The sequence below is a fragment of the Castor canadensis genome, chromosome 7, assembly GCF_047511655.1.
Source record: "Castor canadensis chromosome 7, mCasCan1.hap1v2, whole genome shotgun sequence".
Lineage (NCBI taxonomy): Eukaryota > Metazoa > Chordata > Mammalia > Rodentia > Castoridae > Castor > Castor canadensis.
Genome location: NC_133392.1, coordinates 36932840 through 36952341, shown reverse-complemented (window position 1 = coordinate 36952341; position 19502 = coordinate 36932840). Strand labels below are relative to the sequence as shown.

Here is a 19502-nt window from a genome sequence, read left to right as displayed (position 1 = left end):
AAAGGGTTCAAAGATGAGATAATGGATAGTTGTGTGCTTTTGTTTTTTGCTGGGGTGGCCAGTAGCTGCTATGTGTTCAAGCAGCAATGCTGAAAGATTCCAGTTATCATTATTGCCTCTTCAGCATGCATGCCTGTGACTCAGCAGTTTTCTTCTCAGACTCTGTAAAGTCCTGGGAAATCTCAGCAAACTGCTGGCTTCTTATTCCCCAGTAAATTAGAGGAACGTGGGCACTTCTGCAGTCTCAAGGCCCACATAGATGAGTAAATTGTAACACATGAGGATTGAGTGATGAAGACTGTCCGAGTCTTTACCTGCCAAGAGTTGTTAGCTCTTGGGGGGATAAAGACAATTAAACACACAATTATAATTCTCTTTAAGTGCTGTTTAGAAATGGGGAAGATAGTGTGCTAGAGAAAAGCACATGGCAGGGGTGCTTTTAGCCAGCATGGATCGCAGAGGAATGGAAGAGGAAGTGATTTGTCAAGAGGCAACACAGTCCTGGAACAATCAAAGTCATCTCCTATGTAGTACATGTTATATACCATATTGTTCTAAGATTTTGCACATATGAGCTCATTTAATCCTCACAAGTCTAAACACTACACTGTACTAGATTAATAAGTATGTCTAAAAATACACAAGTGGTAATGGTGGAACTGAGATCCAAACCCAGACAGTTTGAACAATGAACATTTATTGATTACACAGTTACAAACTGGACAAAATACACAGCGCTTGCGTGCTGTTTCCCCCTAACCCTAGATAGGTCATTTTTATTTCTAAAATATAAATATCTTTAGGCTTTGAAATATGCATTTAGTGTGACCCAACTGTGTATACAGAGTCAATGTCAAGATGGAAAAAAGAGCATTTCTAGAAAGTGTACCATGTTATCACACTCCAGATAATAAGGAATAGCAACTACATTATTATCAGTAATGACCTCTACACATCAGGGAGCAGAGAAAACAAACAGTATCACTTCAAGGTTGCACCAGCTGCCAGCTAAATTACCCCATTAGGGGGAACTCCAGAGGAGGGTTGCTGGGTGACAAGAAAAGCTCGTTTACACAAAGTGCTCCTTCTCAGTAAAATTGTTTCATGCAGATTTTTATTCCCTTATTTTTAAGATTGACTGTAGTTTCATTAGAAAATTATTATTTAGTTAATTCATCTAAAATATGTACCACAGCATTACCTGTAAAGCTTACCATAATTTTCAGTAGGAAAGTTTAATTACCAAAGATTGGCTGGTATTTGGCTATACTGTATTTTGTACCAAAAAGAAATCTAACTTTTTTTTCAAAGCAACATGCATTTGTATGTTTTCCAAAAGTGCATTTATAACTGATTGACAACAAAATAAAGTATTATAGTTTAGAAGATTTCCATTTGTTTCTGTTTTACTTTCTTCTTTGCCTTTTAGTCCCCTCCTGTATCTTTCAGCTCACATCTGTGCCACTCTCAGTGATTCTCTGTCCATTCTCCTTCCGGAAACTTTGAGTAAGAGATACTGGCCTAAGATTGTGTATGGACTTACATAGAGATGATAGATGTATTTTGATTTAATTTCTCATCTCCTTTAATATTAACTGTGTGATAGTCCTCAGGGGTGCTCACAAACATCCCAGCAGTTCTCTTTCTGATGCAGGGAGAGACTGTACCTCTCACTTCTCTCGAAGCTACATAAGAGCATGTGATTTGCTTTGGCCAACAAAATATGAGGAGTGACGTAAGTGGATTAAGAGCATGTGTAAGCCTTAATAAAGTAACAATATTTTTAAATGGAAAATTTTCATGGTGATGAGAATTGGAAGCTTTATAGATTGCTAGAGAAAACAGAAAATGGATGGAAAACACTGGTTGTTTCTCAATAAATTAAATATAAAATTACCATATGACCCAGCAATTCTACTTCAAGGAATATGCCTGAAAGAATTGAAAATAAGGATTTAAACAAAAGCTTGCACATGAATATTCATAGAAGCTTAGCTCACAACAGCCAAAAATGAAAAAGAAGACAGCTGATGAATGAATATGCAAAGTATTGTAAGCTATTATTCAACCATAAATAGGAACAAAAATACTGATATATGCTATAACGCAGACTAAACTGAAAGAAGCTAGACACAGAAAGTCACATATTGTATTATTCCATTTACATCAAACATCCAGAACAGGCAAAGCAAATTAGTGGTTGCCAGGAACTGGGGGAAGAGAGAGGACAGTGACTGCTGACAGAGGAGGGGATCTCCAATGACTTTATGAATAATTTTTGGGTCCATCTAGTGGTGATGTTTTCACAGTATTGTAAATATAATTAATGCCACTGAACCATACACTTCAATTAAAATGGTAAAGTTTATGTGAACTATATCACGTTTTAAAAAGAATACACATAAGCATGTCTAATTCTCCAGGGTGATCATAGAAGTGTGAGTTGATAAGGATCACCCATCAACCTGACTGATAATAGTCCGACTGAGAAATAAACTTTTGTGTAAAGTCACTTGTCACAACAGCATAACCTAGCCCATTCTGACTATCAGTTATTGTATTGTGCTTGGTTCACATAACCCTTTCTTAAACCTTCTTTGTGCCAGGCACTGGGGAAACAAAGATGAAAAGCCTCAAGCAGCTTACAAACAAGCAAAGGAAATAAACATGTAAACCAAAAAGATGTTTTTCATCATGGTGGTGCCATAATAGATGAAATTATGAGTTACAACAAATGCACATAATAGAGGTAGATTACAAGTTACAGTGGCTGAAATGAACAATTCCATCTTGGAAAGTCAGAGAAGCCGACTCAAGAAGGCAAAGCTTGAGTTAAAATTTAAAAGATGTATAGACATTTGCCAGGTAGAGAAAAGGAGTTCATGTTAGTTGATAAAAGAGATTGCCTTCTGGACAATGATATAGGCACGTATCAGCTTGGCATATCACACGGAAAATGGCAACCATTAGATAACAAAGCAAGAGATGATGAATGCTAGAGACGAGACTAGAGAAGTTGGCACAGGTCTGGCGTTTGGACCAAATCTTGTAGCCAGTCCTTTCTAACCTTTCCATTCATGACACACAAGGAAAATGAAAACACATCTAGTGCACTGGATTACAATGCACTTGGACAACCTTGGCTACTCTTGGCACATCTTAGTCCATTGCAGTACAATTAGGGGATAACTTTTGGAAAGCAGTACTATGGATAATGGAGAGCCATTGATGATAGTTAAGCCAGGAAACAATATGATCAGATCCACTTTCTAAATCAGGGTTTAGAAGATGGATCAGTATGAAAAATAAGAATGAAATCAGAAAGATCTGGAAGGAAGCAGTGGAAATAACCCAGAGAAAGATGGCAGGAGCTTAAATCAGAATGTGGACATAAAATTAAGGAAAGTGTTCAGATTCAGGATATAGTTATAAAATAGAATTAATAAGTCTGATTGATTGAATATGGGAGGAAGGAGGAGAAAGTTTAATGACTTCCACTGGGATAGGAAGGAGAGGAAGGGGAAGACTGTGAAGACAGCAGTCAGATCAGTTAGGGACATGTTGAACTGATGTGCCACTGGAGGTATCTGATGGGTGGTTAGATATCAGGTACTTAAATATAGACTCACCGAGTTGTGTTAAGAGGTTTGGGGGTCACGGACTGATACAAGTGATAGTTAAAGCCCTGTGGATGGAGGAGCTGGTTGAGAGAAGACATGTGAGAAATGAAAAGGGCTGAGGGCATTTAAGGGGAACACAGAGGAAGAAAAGCCTGTGGGAAATGACATTGACCTTTCTTTAATGCATAATGGAATCTTCTCAATTGACTGAACATTACTTTGAAAAAAGTGACTCTATTTAATCCTTCTAAATCTGTCTAAATGATCTGTAAAGGCACCTCTGGGAATCCCAGAGGATTAGTCTCCTAATACAGGCTGAGGACTTTTGTGAAAACTGATGCTTTTCACATCATCTGAAGTAATTTTAATGAAGTCATAGTTATAGTTATCTCTAGCATTACTACAGTATATTGTGATTATCTATTTATATATTTACCCATCCTCATTAGGCTGTGAAATCCTCAAGCACCCCCAGTCCTAGCATCTATCATGATACCTGGCAAATAGTACACAGCTGATATATATTTGTGAATAAATATGATCACAAGTTTTAGAGTTCAATATGTAGAGAGTATTGTATAACTCTTTTTGGAACTCATGTCTAATAGACTCCAACCAAGGCTTTGCAATGGAAATATGTTAAATGGGCAAGACACATATTCATAATGTAGCAGTGCCCCTCATAATGGCCAACATTGTGGTGATGAATGAGTCAACTGAAGCCATACACAAATAGTACTGAAAGAAGTCACATGAAGGAATGCTGTCTGAATCCGTTTTGTGCTGTGATTACAGAGACTTATTTCTTAAAATTCTACAGCCTGGGAAGTCCAAGGTCAGGTTACCAATATCAGGTGAGGGCTTCTTGCTTCCTCATCCCATGACAGAAGGCAGAGGGGCAGGGGCACATGTGCTAGAGAGAGAGAGGAGAATCTTTATCAGGAATCTCCTCTCCCAATGACTAATTCACTCCCACAGCAACGGCAGCAATCTATTCAAAAGGGTAGTCCCTGAGAATTGATCACCTTGGAAAAGTAGTTACATCAAGAATTACACTTTCCACATGAATTTTTGAGGACACTTTGAAAGCACAGCAAATGAATACTCTGTAATTCCATTCATATGAAGTTTAAAAGCAAGAAAACTAATGTATAATTTTTAAGTCTGGCAAGCACTTACCTTTGGAGGGTATAGTGATAGGAAGGAAGCATAGCAGAGACTCTTAGGGAACTGAATATGCTCTATTTCTTGATCTGGGTGCTGTTTACATGAGCACAATTAATGTGTGACCATTCATTGGACTGTATACTTATGATTTGTGCATTTTCTGTATGACTGTTATGCTCCCATACATCTTTTAACAGATGTAACAATGTTACATGATGTTACAAGATATGTAGAAGCATCAGAGATCAATTTCTGTACATGAAGTATGAGCATGTCATTAAGAAGAAGTTGAAACATACTAATCAAAGAAGTCAGCGGGTTTCAGAAGGTTTGGGAGACTTGGTTGGTTTATAGGCTACAGACTAAGAGGTTGCTGGGGATGCAGCTCAGTGGTAGAGCACTTGCCTAGCATGCATGAGGCTTGGGTTTAATCCCTATCACTGTAAAAATATATACAAAAACTAAAAGACTCAAGGGGTTGCTAACAATTGTGTATATATCTGTATGTAATTTGGGTTTCTGTTAATATCACTATAAAAATTTCTTCTCTTCTTTATTTCACAGCATTTTCCTCCAAGAAGGTTCAGATGTCAGAACGACACCATAAGCCTACTGCAAACCACACAACATCACTGTGACATGGAATGTTTGCAGCACAGTGGTCTCAGGGTTCAAGCAGAATATCAGGTGGAAGAAACTGTGCTCTAGTGAGGTGCTCTCAGAAGCCAGCAATCCTGGTAGTTAAACACTCTGGATGAGTAGTGGAGCAGAGTTGTCCAGGCCCCCTACTTGAAGTCTAACACTCCTGGGTTTTAATTCTATCTCTGCCCTTCCTATCAGAGGGACTTAGGGCAAGTTAGCATCTCTGAACTTCATGCTTCTCATCTATAGAACAGGGATAATAAAATACACTGTTTTGGAAAAAAAACCACTACTTGCTATCTGGTGCTCTACATATTTTATTTCATCTTCACAGCAGCTAGATACTATTATGAATCCATTTTACAGATATGAAAATAGAGACTCAGAGAGAGAGGCCAGCACTTGTCTGAAGCCATGCAGCTGGTAAGTGGCATAGCCAAAATGGAAGCCTGGGACGGTTTGGCCCCAGACCCGTTTTTAAGTTATGCTAAACCACCTGATAAAAGTTCACATGAGGATTAAGTGAACCAATGCACTTAACAGTGCATGGCATATTTTGGGTGTTTCATAAATGTTAATTATTAAAACAAGAGTTGAGTGGAATTCAAATCCCAGACTATAACAAATCTGAGGTTAAAGTGGATTACGTAGTATCAGCTAGGGCCAAGTTGAAAGCTCAGGCATGTTCATTCTCAGAGAATCTAATAAACAAAGAGTTCTCGAAGGAGGACAGAGGTTCCCTGGGGTGTCAGAAATAATTTATGTTTACAGGAGTTACCTTTTGCAGCGTGGGAACAGACCAGAGAATAGAAAAGAAAAGAAAAACTGGAGAAAGTCCCAGAATGGAGAAGAGGAGCTGCCAAGGCCCCCAGGGTGTTCCTCCACCCATCAGTGTCTGCTGGGGAAGTAGCCCTGTGACTTCAGAGCTGGGAAAATAAGAGTCCAGAAGAATCAGGGACTCACTGAGAGCTTCCCAAGCCCACAGACTCAGCATCCTGTCTCCCAGGCCAGTCTGTCTGACTGGGAGAGAGCAGAAAGCCTGGAGCTAAATGGCACCCTCACTCTGGAGCATGGGTTTTGCATGATACTAGCAATGCCAGTATCGTTTGTTACTCCTCCATCCTCTCTCCCAATCCTTGAGCAGTCAGGAGCCTTGTCTCTTCTGTTTCCCACTCCATCTCTGCTGGGAATGGTAAACAGTCCAGTATAAGCATTCAAACATTAATCAGATGTGTTACATGAAAATAAAATTAATATGTGAGAGACTAGAATGGAAAATTGGTGTAAAATTTTAAGATGGTAAACAGGTTTTCAGAGAAACTTCTCAAATCTGATAAGGCCTCTAAGTTCTATCTACAGAGATTCAAGTGTAGAGCTCAAGTTCACACATTTTAGGTGCTGGGGATACTTGAATAGAAAACTTGGAAAAGCTTGGGAGGCACGGTACTATGTTTCCTTTCCCTTCTTAATTTTTTTTTTATGCTCATATTCATCTCTCTATAATTATGAGCCAAAACTGAAGAAAAGGTAAAGTTGATGCTAAGGAAAATATCTTGTGCATCTCTGTTATGAGTGCAGACCCGGGGTAACTGCAATTCTGAATTTACATTGCTGGGGTTTTATTGCTTGCTTGTTTGTTTGACTGATTGTTTTGTTTTTGAAATAGGGTCTTGCTGTGTAGCCCAGGCTGTCCTCGAGCTCATGATCCTCTTGCCTCAGCCTCTGCACAGCTGAGATTACAGGCAAGCAACACCATGCCCAGATACATTGCTGGTTTATTATCTGTCTGTTGTGCACTCTCAGAAGGATTTTTCTCTGGCATTTTTTAACCTTATAAAAATTTTGAGAAAATGTATATAATGTAATGTTTACCATTTTAACCATTTTAAATAGTATAGTTCAGTGACAGTACATTCACATTGCTGTATAACCATCACCACTATCTTCCCACAGAACTCGTTCTTCAATCCAAACTGAATCTCTATATCCACTAAGCATTAACTCCTGTTCCCTCCCTACTCCAACCCTTGAAAACATTCTTGTTATTTTCTGTCTCTATGAATTTAATTATGGAGGCTCCTCTAATAAGCAGAACCACACAACACTTATACTTTATGTTTAGTCTATTTCATTTGCATAATACCTTCAAGTTTCCACCATGTTGTAGTATGGGTCAAAATTTCTTTCCTTTTAAGGGCTGAGTAATATTCCACTGTATGATGCACAGCATGCTTTATTTATCTATTTGTCCACTGATGAACATTTGCATTGCTTTCACCTTTTGGCTTTGTGAATAACGCTCTATGGTATATGGGGTATACAAATATCTGTTCAGTCCCTGCTTTTAAGTCTTCTGGGTCTATACCCAGCAGCAGACTGCTGAATCATATGGTAATCCCATGTGTAATGGTTTTGATGAGCCATCCTTGGCATTTTCTCCCTGTTATATTTCTAGAGACAGTTCTTATCATCCATTTGAATAGTTTACTTTGCCTCTCCAGTGTACTGGCTTACATTTATCCTAATAATTTCTCTTGTGCTTGTTCCCTTTTCATTTAACAAGGTTATTTAGAAATATGATCTTATGTTCTACAGTACTGATTTTTTTCCAAAACATAAGCATTAGGCTTCACTCGTTGGAACCTATTACTATTTTCCAAGTCATAAGGTACATTAGTTAAATGGAAAAGAATCTATAACCTGTTTTGAAAAAAAAAAAAAAGCAACTTTTCACATCGGTACCAAGATACCAGTGTGGCCAGGCATTGTGCGGGACACCTGTATTCCCATCCACTCAGGAGGCTGAAGCAGGAGGCTGAATGTATGAGTTTGAGTCCAGCCTGGGCAATATAAGAAGACCCTGCCCCTTGCCCCCCAATGAAAACCAAACAAGCAAAGATACCAGTCTGATGCCTCAAGTTACAGCCCAGAAAAACATAGTCCCTCACATATAAATGTCTCACTTTGGGAAATCCTTGACATGCAACCAGTAGTGGAAATCAGGAGTCTTAACTCTTGCAATACCTGAACGTCTCCATCTGTTGGCCCAGGAATGGGGATGATCTTGGACTTCCGGTCGTTCATGGAGACAGGCAGAGCCACCTCTCCTCCACTCTCATCGTCCTTCTTATCACTAGAACTGTGGGAGTGCCACCTCTCCATGCTTATCAGCATCATAGTGAAAGCGCCTGTCCTCAATGGCAGATTGAACCCCTTCATAGCCAGGACAGTTTCAGCTGGAACACTGGGTCATCTTGCAAATGGAAGAGAAGGGATGCTCTTTCACATTCAGTCAATGACTCCTGGCCATTTTATCTCTTAGTCACCTCTAAGCCCATTACTCCTCCCTGTCTCTTCTATCTGAGGTCAGAATCATACCTGATTTATTGCAGTATGCTCTGAGTTGGTCTCCACCCATCCTTCCTTTCCTGGAGAAATTCACTTTTCACCAGCTCAGTGTCATTGTCATCAAAGACCTGAAATAATAATGCTCAAGGGAGAACTTTAAACAGTCCATACCTCTTCTGGGTGGAGTTGTAGCAGAGATAGGTCTTTTGACTTCTAGTGTGATCTGTTGCCTTTTATGTCCGCATGGCTCTTCGTTTAGCTAAGATGGGAGATGATCATGATTGATATCATTCATATATGGAGGTCAACAGTAGAAATGAAAAAAGTTGAGGGAAACAGGGCTGCAAGACTGAAATCATCCTTCTACCCCTTAATCACTCGGATCAACACCAGGGTGGTTTTCTTCTCTTATTTGTCTCCCTTTCTAAGGGCAGCATTGAAACTGGTGTAGTCAAGGTACTTCCTTCTCAAATCATCATGCTTCCTTCTTCCTTACCACACTTCCTAGCCACCATCTCCAGTATCTGAAGAGAGGAATTCTTCAAACCCTCCCCACATATAAATCCTAGAATGCAACTGTGAAACTGCACTTGACTTTCTGGATGTTTGGAGAAGCTTCTTGGTTCTTACTTCATAATCATGATCTACCCTCCCTGCAATTTTCCCATGAGAGCAACAACAAAAACTGCTGCATATTTTTGCCAGCAGCCTTAAATTCTTTTTTCAGACAAGGCAAAGCTACATAATAATAATCAAGTTAGAATTCAGGTGGCCATTTGTCCCAGTTTGCCTAGGATAGTCTCAGTTTATGCCTATTGCCCTGCATGATTTTTAAATGTCTTCCCTTTTAATCTAAAAGAAGATTCCAGTTTGGAGGCTAAACTATGTTCACCCTAGGTAAAAATATGTCTTGATTTTGCACTAAAGTGTTTTCTAGGCACTGCTGAGTTTTTGCCCATTTTATTGCATTTTATTTGCATAAAAACTCTGCAAAGTAGGAAGAGAAACATTTCATCTTTATTCAGTAAAGAAGGCAATTAAGTCTTCAAGGGGTACAGTGGTAAGTGAGGTCACAGTCAGGAGGGAACCTAGGATGCCTGATTTCAAGTCCAGTATGGTTTCTGCTGTGAACCAGTATGTGTAAATGTGTGAACAGAAGTAAAGCTTTCTTTCTTGTTTGGTAATGTGCCTGGGGACTAGGCCTAGAACAGTTTAGACACATTCATCCTTGCCCCGAGACTGTCCTGCCACAGTTAAAGCAAGCAAGTGGGTGGAAAAAGGAAGGTAAACGTAAAGACAGTGTTAGCAAATCCTGGGAACAAATGACACATACCTTTGATTGCTAGATAAGTTTTTGAATCGTGTATCTGCCCAAATTAGGCTATCTCAGTTAAAGAAGAGAGAAGAGACAGAAGAGGAGGGGAGAGAAGGAAAGGAGACGGGCCCAACGATCAGTAACGCATGTCTAGCATTTCAAAGAACATGTAATAGGTTCTGCTCCGTCTTGTATTTTCCCTATGATAATATACTTTTTTTCTTTAACCTTATAAAACCAGCAAAATTCTATCCTCCTTGGTCAAGTGGCAATGAGATAACAGAGAAAACACCGTTGGTAGCTTAAAGACGGGCACAGTGCTTTTGTAGTCTCCAGGGTATCCCAGAGGTGCCAAATACAGTGCCACACCCATGAATAAATAACCACTCTTTGGCTGACAAGAAAAGGCCACAGGAGCCGTGGCGCCGGGACTGGGAACCCACGTCCCTGCCTGTGTGTGCAGAGAGGGAGAGGACCACAGTGCTGGGGAAAGCGGGCTCCAAGCCGCTGGCCCGGCTGGCCTGACGGCCGCAGAAGGACGACGCGTTCCCGCCAGCTGTGGGCACCGCAGCCTGACCACAGGGGTGGCGGATCGTTCCCCGGGGCAGGAAGCCCGGGGAGCCCAAGGCAGAGGGCAGCGGAGGACAGGCGCGCGGTCCCCAGGGAGGGGGAGACTTGCGGGAAGGGCGCACGCGCATGCGCACGGGCGCCGCCGCTGGCCGGAAGAGCCGGGCGGCCGAGCGGCTGCAGCCGGCGCTAGACGGCGTGCGGCCGCGGAGGGAGCGCGGCCCGGGAGATGGGGCCCCCAGGGAACGCCACGGAGCCGGCCGTGGAGGCGGCGGAGCTGAGGGAGTCTGGACTGCCGCTGACGGACCAGACACCCTCAGGCGCTGGCGAGGAGCCGGCGGACGCCGAGGCGGCGGGCGCCCCCGGCCGCGGCAGATGCTGGCTCTGCCGGTCCTGGTCGTGCGCCTCGCGCGCGGAGCCCGGTGAGTGCGCACGCGGACCCGGCGCGGGTCTCACCTGGGGAGGCCGGGCGGGCGCCGGCGGGAGGGCAGAGCGGGGCTTACAGCCAGGGTGCAGTGCCCACCACGCCTCCGTCCCCACCCTGCCCGGAGAACCGTCGAGCTGCCTGTCACCTGAGGGGGCTGCAAAGCAGAAGCTCCCCTCGCCACCCTCGGCGCACACCGGCGCCTGGACCGGAGAAAGTTTCTGAGAGTGTTTGCAACCCCTGTGGGATTTTGCTGCTGCTTTTGTAATTAGCGTTGCGGGCAGGACCTTGGAGTCAAGTTGCAGTGTGGTGTCCCCTGCAGGAGGTCGAAGGTGGGAGGTCACCGAGGGAGGCCCGACTGAGCTTAGGAGGAAGCCGACCCAGAACTCTCATCCGGGTAGTGAACGGAGCTCCCAGAAGAGGAAGTTGGAGAGCATCGACTCTAGATAGGTGTCTGTCTCAGAGTCTTAAGCTCTTGGAGTAGAGCGGGGCCTCTGGTTCTTAATCTTTTGGGGAGAGGAGGACTTTCTAGAAACTGATTCAAAACAAGGCATCACTTGTTAGAACTTCCTGGCCCCATCCCCAAAGTTAGGGCCCCCTGTGAAGAACCCTCCATTTGTTCAACTCCTCTTCTGACAAAGGGGTACAGTGAGGTCCAGGAGTTTCTGTTTGTTTCTCCTAAAATCTGGCTTGTGTGGGTGAGACAGGGCAGGTCCCGACAGCACCACGGAAGGGGAAGAATCCCAGTTTCTGAAAGACCCAGCCTGGGGCCTTTTCCACTGGGACAGGTTTCTAGAAGGAAGCATGGGGAGTTCTCATTTGAAGACAAAGTTCACACTGTTTACATCACCTCATCACCTGGGTCTCCTGCTGTGAGTGTGACCTGGGATTTCTGTGCCTCTTACCCCACCTCAATTCCCTCCTTACTTTCCCCAATTTAGACAAACTCTAGGAAGATGATTTTGCTACATTTCTGTCCTAAATGCTAACAGATCAGACTGCTGATCATTCACTCATGGGCCAGGGCTGGTGCCTCCAGGGTAGGCATTACTCCAAACTGAAAGAATCATATATGCCACCCTTGAAGAGGTCACTGACTCACCTTTTCACTCTATGGTGCAATGTCATTCTGGCTGTAATGTTGTTAGTCCTTGCAAACACTTTTATTTCCCGTTGTGCATCAATGAAGAATACATGCTCTACACTCAAGTAGCACATGGCAAAATGACAGACCTGTGTGAGTGCACCCAAGAACCTTGTGTCTTTTAACTTCAAAGAAAGTTCCTAACAATAAGACTTAGTAATAGTTATTGGAAGGTGATCACATAACATCCTGAAAAAAAAAACATTACCATAAAAAACATTTAAAATCACTCTACTGTTCACTGTGCTGTTGTCATTGAATTTTTTAACAGTCTCAGTTTGGACTTTTCTTCCCTTCCCCCCGCCCCCCCAGTAGCTCTGGCTGGCCTTAAACTCAAGATCTTCCAGCTTCAGCTTCCCAAGTGCTGGGAACACAGGTGTGTACCACCACACCTGGCTTTTACATTGTTGATTTATGTGGTTAACTTTACAAAGCTCATTTTCAAGTTCAGGTTTGAACTATTACCTTTTTTCTTACATTCTTGGTTGACATTAATGGACAGCATCCTAAGATAACTACTTGCTCTCTTTAAGAGCAATGTGGATCTTAGAGTGCAGCAAAGAGAAGTTAGCTTAGTCCTGTGCTTCACATCCTGCTGGAAGGAGTGAGCAGTGTGAGTGCTGTAGGTCTAGCAGTGGTGCTTAAACCAGAGGAGCTTTTACAGTTCCAGTAGTTCTGCTTCCCTGGGTCTGGGGTGGGGCTTGGAAATTGAATTTTTAAAAGTTACTCAGGTGGTTCTAAACTATGTTTGTGAATCACTAGCTTAAAGCAGAAGATAGAGAAAATGAGCAAGTTTTCGGTTTTCTTCAGGAAACTGCATGGTGGCCACTTAATTTGAATTATTTAGAAGCTCCATATTATATGTGCTTGCAGCAGGATATGAATGTAGAAATACATGAGCAAATGCCTCTTTGGAGTATTCCACTCCCTTGCTCATCTTCACTGACAGAATTGAAATTTTTATTCACTAAGAGACGGAGATTTGCCTAAATAGACCTCATCCTCATTAACAAATAATCAAGTTCACCTAGACCCTCTAACATCTGTCCTGTCCCAGTCAGGAAATATGAACCTTAAGTATTTCTAGGCAAAAGAAAAGGTATGTGTTTAAAAAGAAAAGCTCATCAGAGCCAAAGGTGTAAAATCGCATTTTAAAAGAGTTAAAATATCATATTAAGTTGTAATATTCCTGGAGGAAAATTAAAAATGAATTTAGGTTGGTGAGGATCCTTAAATTAACAGGCCAGGGAGATGTTTTCTGTCCTTGATCTCCTCATTCTGTTCCTCTGAGGATGGAGGTTCTATGTATGGGTTGGGTTTCTTTTAAGAAAAAACAGTTTTATTTGGATCTGAATTCTGAAATTTCAGAAGTCAACTTCTAAAGCTGACCACAGCCAAGGAATGTACTTTGTGGTGCTTCACTTGGAAGTCTTCTGAAGTTTGGTTCTCATGGCCTGAGAGGGTATGTGCAGTTTGTTCCTGCAGTGTCTAAGCACATGGGTACAGGACAGAACATGGAGAGTACTGGCACCTAATACAGAATGACTGCTGCTGGCTCCAGAGCAGTCTCTCCAGCAGATACCTAGAGCAGGAAAAGGGGGGAAGCCTCTGATGAGAATATGCAGTATATCTGGCTGCAAAGGTCAGGCTGTAGATCTTCCCCAGAAAGACTATATCGTCATACTTTGGTCACAATATGTAGTCACTTGTGGGCAAAGGTATCTAACTGACGTGAGGATGTTGAAATATATTACCTGGTGTAACACTTATCAGAGAAGGGCATTTTTGTAAAAACATAATTATGCAATACTGCTGAATAGCTGAGTAACACATTGTACATTGCAAGATTAGAACGATAAATCCTAGGTTTTCTAGTAAATCTCATGTGTCCACACATCATACAGCTCCATTATACTCTTAAACTGATAAAAGCCAGTTGTATTTGTTTTTAACCTCTTCTTGATTTTGTGTTAGTTAAAAAAAAAAGAAAAAAAATATATATATACATTCCTCAGTGTGCAGCCTATCTTTTAGGGAGTTCTCTGCTTACCCTGTTCCAATTGAGATTGACAGCAGGTTTCTACTCCTAGGGCAGGAAACAGACATAGAAAGTAGCTAAAAGGTTTCATGCCACACAGGTTGTCATTAATGGATTGTATACTTGATGCCCTGGAGAAAGCACAGATTTCCTGGTTCAGATCAAGCCAAGAAGTAAGCATAAAATGAGGCAAATCTATGTAAATCACTGGAAGTCAGAGGGCTAGATGGTCTCAGCTCAACTGGGAAGATGAGTCATGAACCGTGAAAAGTTAAGATTTGATCAGCAGTTCACAACTACACAGCAGAGTGCCTTCCCAGATTAGCTTGTTGCCAATAATATTAGACTCTTGAGTCTCTCTGTAAAGTTCTCTTATATTTTCTCATTCACCAAATATTTATTCGGATATTCTACATTCCAGGCATGAACAAGACAATTAGTCCCACCCTGGAGGAGCTCAGAGGCTTGTTGGGGGAAGTCAAATAGTCCACAGATGACCAAAGCAGTTAAAAACTGCTTTCCAGAAAAGAACACTTTCTTCATAAAGCTGAATTCACTAGTGAGATGGTATAAGATATTGTTGGGAAGTATTTTTCACTTCCCTCTTGACAAGTGTTTCTTAAAGATACCGCTCACCATTTTGGCAAGCTTTCTACTTCTTGACTTATAAGTGAGGGGTGACTCTTCAGTGAGCCAAAGGAAATCTGAAACAGCATTTTTAAAATGCAGCTTTGAATTATTGCCCTTGTCTATGGTTCTTCATAATGGATAGGTAAAATAGTACAGGTCCAGAGAATAGATTTATTTAGAAAGTCTGTTAGCCATTGACATTGTTCCATTTTTCTTGATTTCTAAGTGAAAATTGTGAAACATACACTTGGAAGCAAGGACTAACCAGAATTTAATCTTTTTCAGAAGCCAAGAAGAAAGCACCCTGTCCTGGACTTGGCTTGTTTTACACATTATTGTCTGCCTTCCTTTTCTCAGTGGCCTCTTTATTTGTTAAAAAAGTGCAAGACGTCCATGCTGTAGAAATTAGTGCATTTCGATGTGTGTTCCAAATGCTAGTTATTATTCCTTGCTTAATATACAGAAAGTAAGTATTCCTTACCTGCAAAGTAGAAGATAATTAATAAATGTATGTAAACCTTTTGAACTGCCTTAATTATTTTCTCTACAGTATCTGGTTTATCATAGGTTTACCAGTTTCTATAGTCCCTGGCTCTGATTAAAGAAAAATCACAAGGATCTACCCACGGAAGATTCCACCATAAGCACATACCACATGCCAACAAAGGAGAAAGAGATTTAGTTGTTTGCCACCCCGTTTTGTAATCTCCCCTGTCTGTACCAGCCTCCCTACTTTCTTTTGGCACACTGATGTTTGGAAGAAAGAAAGTAAATGAAAGGAAGTAGCATTTCCTCCTAGTATCAGAAATTTAAGTGGAACAGGCTCCTCCCTTACCAAGGTAGAAAGAAGGTTGTAGTAATAAGATTTAGTTCTTTCCCAGGAAGTGATAGGAGTGACCTTGAGCAAGGGCTTTTTGATTATTTCATATTCCATTTCCTCTGCAAACTGCAGGGAAGCATATTCTCTGGCCTCTGCCCCACAAGGTGTTGACAGGATCAAAACAGAATTGTTCTAGGTCAGAGTGCTTTAGGTGTAGCATAACAGTATATAGACACCACTTTTATTCTTTCCTCACTGTTCTCCCCCATCCCATCCCTCTTTTCTTTCCCCGGAGAATCCACCATTCTCCCTGGGGTTAAAATTATGCCTCCCCTCCACCATTATAACCTACACACACCCCGGTGTACTTCGAACTCTGGGAGGGAGACTAGTTGGATCTCTAGTGGCTGCCTGCCTCATTCTGTCTTTGGACAAAGATCCTTAAGTCTCAAAGTAAAAGCTTCAGTTGCTTGCCACTAAAGTCTCTTTGTATCTCATAAAATGATACACATTCATGTAGAATAGTTTAACTCAGCATGCTCAGGATTAGTGAAAAAAGTAAAAATCAGCTAAGATTAATATTGTCAGAAGTTCCTGCGTAAATGTGTACAAGCCACGGTACTTTAGGAAATGATGGCAAGACTCCAGGAAATTATAAAGGTGGCAACAGAACACTGAGGCGAACATAACCATCTTCCCCATTTGGGGATCAAAGTATTATCAATAGAAGGACACTAGAAAGAGTTTCGTAAAGTTCTTGGTCCTAATCTGTCTTAACACATTATGTTTCACTATCATGGAAGATGCCTGAGGTGACCACACTTTCATTTCTAACTTCATATGTCCAGGGGTGTCCATGTTGGGCCCAAATGGTACCTTAATGAAATCTGGTTCTGGCACAGATGAGCAAGTTGTGTCTAAGATTCACAGAATAGATACTTAGTAAATACTTAATTGAAGAAAATTTGTATACCAGTAATTATATTTATCTAAGAGTTCTAATTCTTGCCTCATGAGAACAGTGAAAATTTGTCTCATGATCAGAGGCTAAAATAAATTTTAACATTGCTTTTTTTATAGAAAAACTCAGGAGATTGAGAATGCACATTAGCCCTATCAGGTTTCCTCATACAACACTACTGAGCCTTGAAATTATATTTATTATAAAAATGATACATTTTCATCATAGAAAACCTGGGGAAAATAAAGAAGGAAAATTAAATGCCTGTTAAGGTATAACTGCTATTGACATCTGGTCTGTTTTCCTTTTGGTATTTTTTTGCAAACATTATATACATGGGGAAAAATAATATCTATATTTACTGATTTAAAATTAGACTATTTATGAGTTCTGTGCTATTTTTGCTTATACTATGAGCACTTTAAATGTCAGCTATACTTAGAAAATATTTTTAAAAGGTGTATAATATTCAGTTGCAGATATAATTCCCTTTTTTTTTTACATGTAATACTTTTTGAAATAATGTTTAATTAAACACTTTGACTTAAAAGCATTTTTTCATTTGAATTTACAGAACTGGGTTTATAGGCCCAAAAGGTCAACGAATTTTCCTCCTTCTCAGAGGAGTCCTTGGTTCTACTTCCATGATCCTTATGTACTATGCTTTCCAGACAACGTCCCTCGCAGACGCCACAGTTATCGCGTTTAGCTGCCCAGTGTTTACATCTCTATTTGCTTGGATATTTCTCAAGGAAAAGTATAGCCCTTGGGATGCTTTATTCACCTTGTTCACAATCACTGGAGTGATCCTTATCGTGAGACCACCATTTTTGTTTGGTTCCAACACTTCGGGGATGGAAGAAAGCTATCCAATCCACCTTAAGGGGACATTTGCGGCAATTGGACATGCCATATTGGCTGCAATGACTCTAGTTATCCTAAGAAAAATGGGAAAATCTGTGGACTACTTTCTGAGCATTTGGTTTTATGTTATACTTGGCCTTCCTGAAAGCATCATCATCCTCTTTGTACTAGGAGAATGGAGTCTGCCTTACTGTGGGTTGGACAGGCTATTTCTCATACTCATTGGGCTCTTAGGTTTGGGGGGTCAGATATTTATCACGAAAGCACTTCAACTAGAAAAAGCAGGACCTGTAGCATTAATGAAGACAATGGATGTGGTCTTTGCTTTTATCTTTCAGATTATTTTCTTTAATGATGTGCCTACCTGGTGGACAGTGGGTGGTGCCCTCTGTGTAGTAGCCAGTAGTACTGGAGCGGCCATTCGTAAATGGCTACAGAGTTCCAAATGAAGGATCATTACTGAAATCTATATTTTTTCAAGTACACCATCACCCAGTTCAATATACCACGCACATGGGCACACACATGCCTAGAAAATCCACATTCATTTTTTATATTGAATAAATCTCATAAATAAAGTACCATTTTTGAATATGGTATGTCTTTAATTAGCTAAGAATAACCAGTCTGTTTGGTTTAGCGAGTTTTTTTGGGTAGTTCTTGTCTTTGCTTTGGTTTGCCTTTGTGTTTGGGGTGGCATAGGTGAAAGGATGGTTCAGCTGAAGAAAAAAATTATGATTCTAATATATATTTTAGATATTCTTGTTTCTTTTTTTAGAGATAGGGTCTTGTTATGTAGCCAAGGTTGGCCTTGAACTCATGATCCTGCCTTAGCCTCTCAAGTGCTGGGATTATAAGTGTGCACCATTACACACCAAGCTTAGATATTCTTTTAGCAGTGTAGAGCTTAAGAACTTACTGAAAATGCTGCTATAATTAGTATTGTGTTAACAACTCATTTGCATAGGATGCCAAAGCTGAAACTTGGTATAGGTGCCTACTTACTGATGTTTATTAACTTACTGGTGTATTCTTCTACAAACAAATTGGCCTTATTTTTAAGGATTTTATAAATGGTTATCATATTTACTCTTGTGTGCCTTTTCATTTTAATGTTGGGATTTTTAGTATGTAAACTGTTCAAAGCGTTTTTAAATTGCCGTTTTTGGTCAGTGTTCTGTTTCAGTGGCATCAGCAACTGTAGCTGTCTTTTTATAGTTTTGTTTGTCCTCTGTTGTGTTGAAACTGCACTAATTTTTTTTAACATTCCAAGATTTCCAGTCTTTAAATCACAAGATAGAAATGTTGGCATGACCAATGTGCACATTTCCATCCTAAAGTTTGCTCCTCACTTGAGGTGTGATTTTCTATAAATTATCCTTGAATTTATAGTATGATGCCAAATAAAATTTTCTCAGGATCTTACTAGGTTGAACCATATGAAATTGCCAAGACTTTACCATTTTAACTTACAAAACCCATAGTTCTATAAGGTTCACCATAATAGACCCTTAGAGGACTAAATCAAACAGTAAGAGGACTTCAAACTATATATTTTTAAAATAACTTTTTAAAGTACAGTTCTGCTATTAAACTTACTCTTACAGTCTTTTTTCCTTATGGGATTATATATACTAACATTCAGGTTATACAACAAATGTAATTCACAGTTCCTCGTTTCTTGCATAGGAAAATATCTATGGTAAATTCTAGGACATCAGTGTAATTTTGACTATCAAGCTGCACCGAGATGGTGACATCATGAATCCAAACAGTACATTGAATATCTAGAGCATCATCAGGCCAATACTCTGCAGTGAAAGAGAATTGGGGGAGGTTGTTTTTTTTTTTTAAGTACTTCGGTTTGTACTTAGGGCCTGACACTTGCCAGGCTCTCTACCTCTTGAGCCACTCCACCATCAAAGAGAATTTGGTATCTAGGAAACATAGAAGATTAGTCAG

At 40.7% G+C, this 19502-nt stretch overlaps 1 protein-coding gene across 1 annotated transcript; it reads left to right on the top strand.

Moving 5' to 3' along the window:
• The first annotated feature begins 10806 nt into the window (after positions 1-10806).
• Positions 10807-18629, top strand: Slc35g1 (solute carrier family 35 member G1). Its single transcript, XM_020156645.2, has 3 exons — positions 10807-11081; positions 15181-15361; positions 17251-18629. Exons 1-3 carry the CDS (start codon positions 10889-10891, stop codon positions 17987-17989), a joined length of 1113 nt encoding a protein of 370 aa, XP_020012234.2. The 5' UTR covers positions 10807-10888; the 3' UTR covers positions 17990-18629.
• Positions 18630-19502: the final 873 nt, after the last annotated feature.